The sequence below is a fragment of the Penaeus monodon genome, chromosome 29 (genome assembly GCF_015228065.2).
Source record: "Penaeus monodon isolate SGIC_2016 chromosome 29, NSTDA_Pmon_1, whole genome shotgun sequence".
Lineage (NCBI taxonomy): Eukaryota > Metazoa > Arthropoda > Malacostraca > Decapoda > Penaeidae > Penaeus > Penaeus monodon.
Window position 1 is genome coordinate 12,212,645 of NC_051414.1, and position 367 is coordinate 12,213,011.

At 33.2% G+C, this 367-nt stretch overlaps 1 protein-coding gene across 1 annotated transcript in view; it reads left to right on the plus strand.

Annotated features, from left to right (window-relative positions):
* The window catches only part of LOC119591960, a gene marked incomplete at its 5' end in the record, with an annotated part of 42,824 nt that overhangs the window by 34,189 nt on the left and 8,268 nt on the right, over window positions 1-367 (plus strand). The window contains 1 exon segment of the mRNA XM_037940714.1: window positions 57-147. Within this exon segment, the coding sequence (XP_037796642.1) occupies window positions 57-147 (91 nt within the window).

Genomic DNA, 367 nt, shown 5'->3' on the forward strand with positions numbered 1-367 from the left:
ATCATTTATTGATGATTTTGTACATGGAAATGGATAACCTGCCAGCTTTCATTTAGGTTCGGAATTTTATCCAAGAAAATGGGAACAAGACGGTCTTGTTAAAAAGTCAACAGTACATCATCCTGTCAAGAAGGAGCTTGAATCTGGGTAGGTGTTCACTATCCCTTCCAAAGTCTTCATCATGGAAAAATTATTATTTGTCGTTGTGATTACTGTCTGGTCAAAGATTGTCTTAAATCAGTAACATTTAATGAAAGAAAACTTGATGTTCTGAAGATCATTTGGTTTTACAACTATTAAGAATCAGCAAATAGTGCTGCTGATTTATTCTATTTTGTGATTTTTATTTGCAACTTGGTGTAGTTCA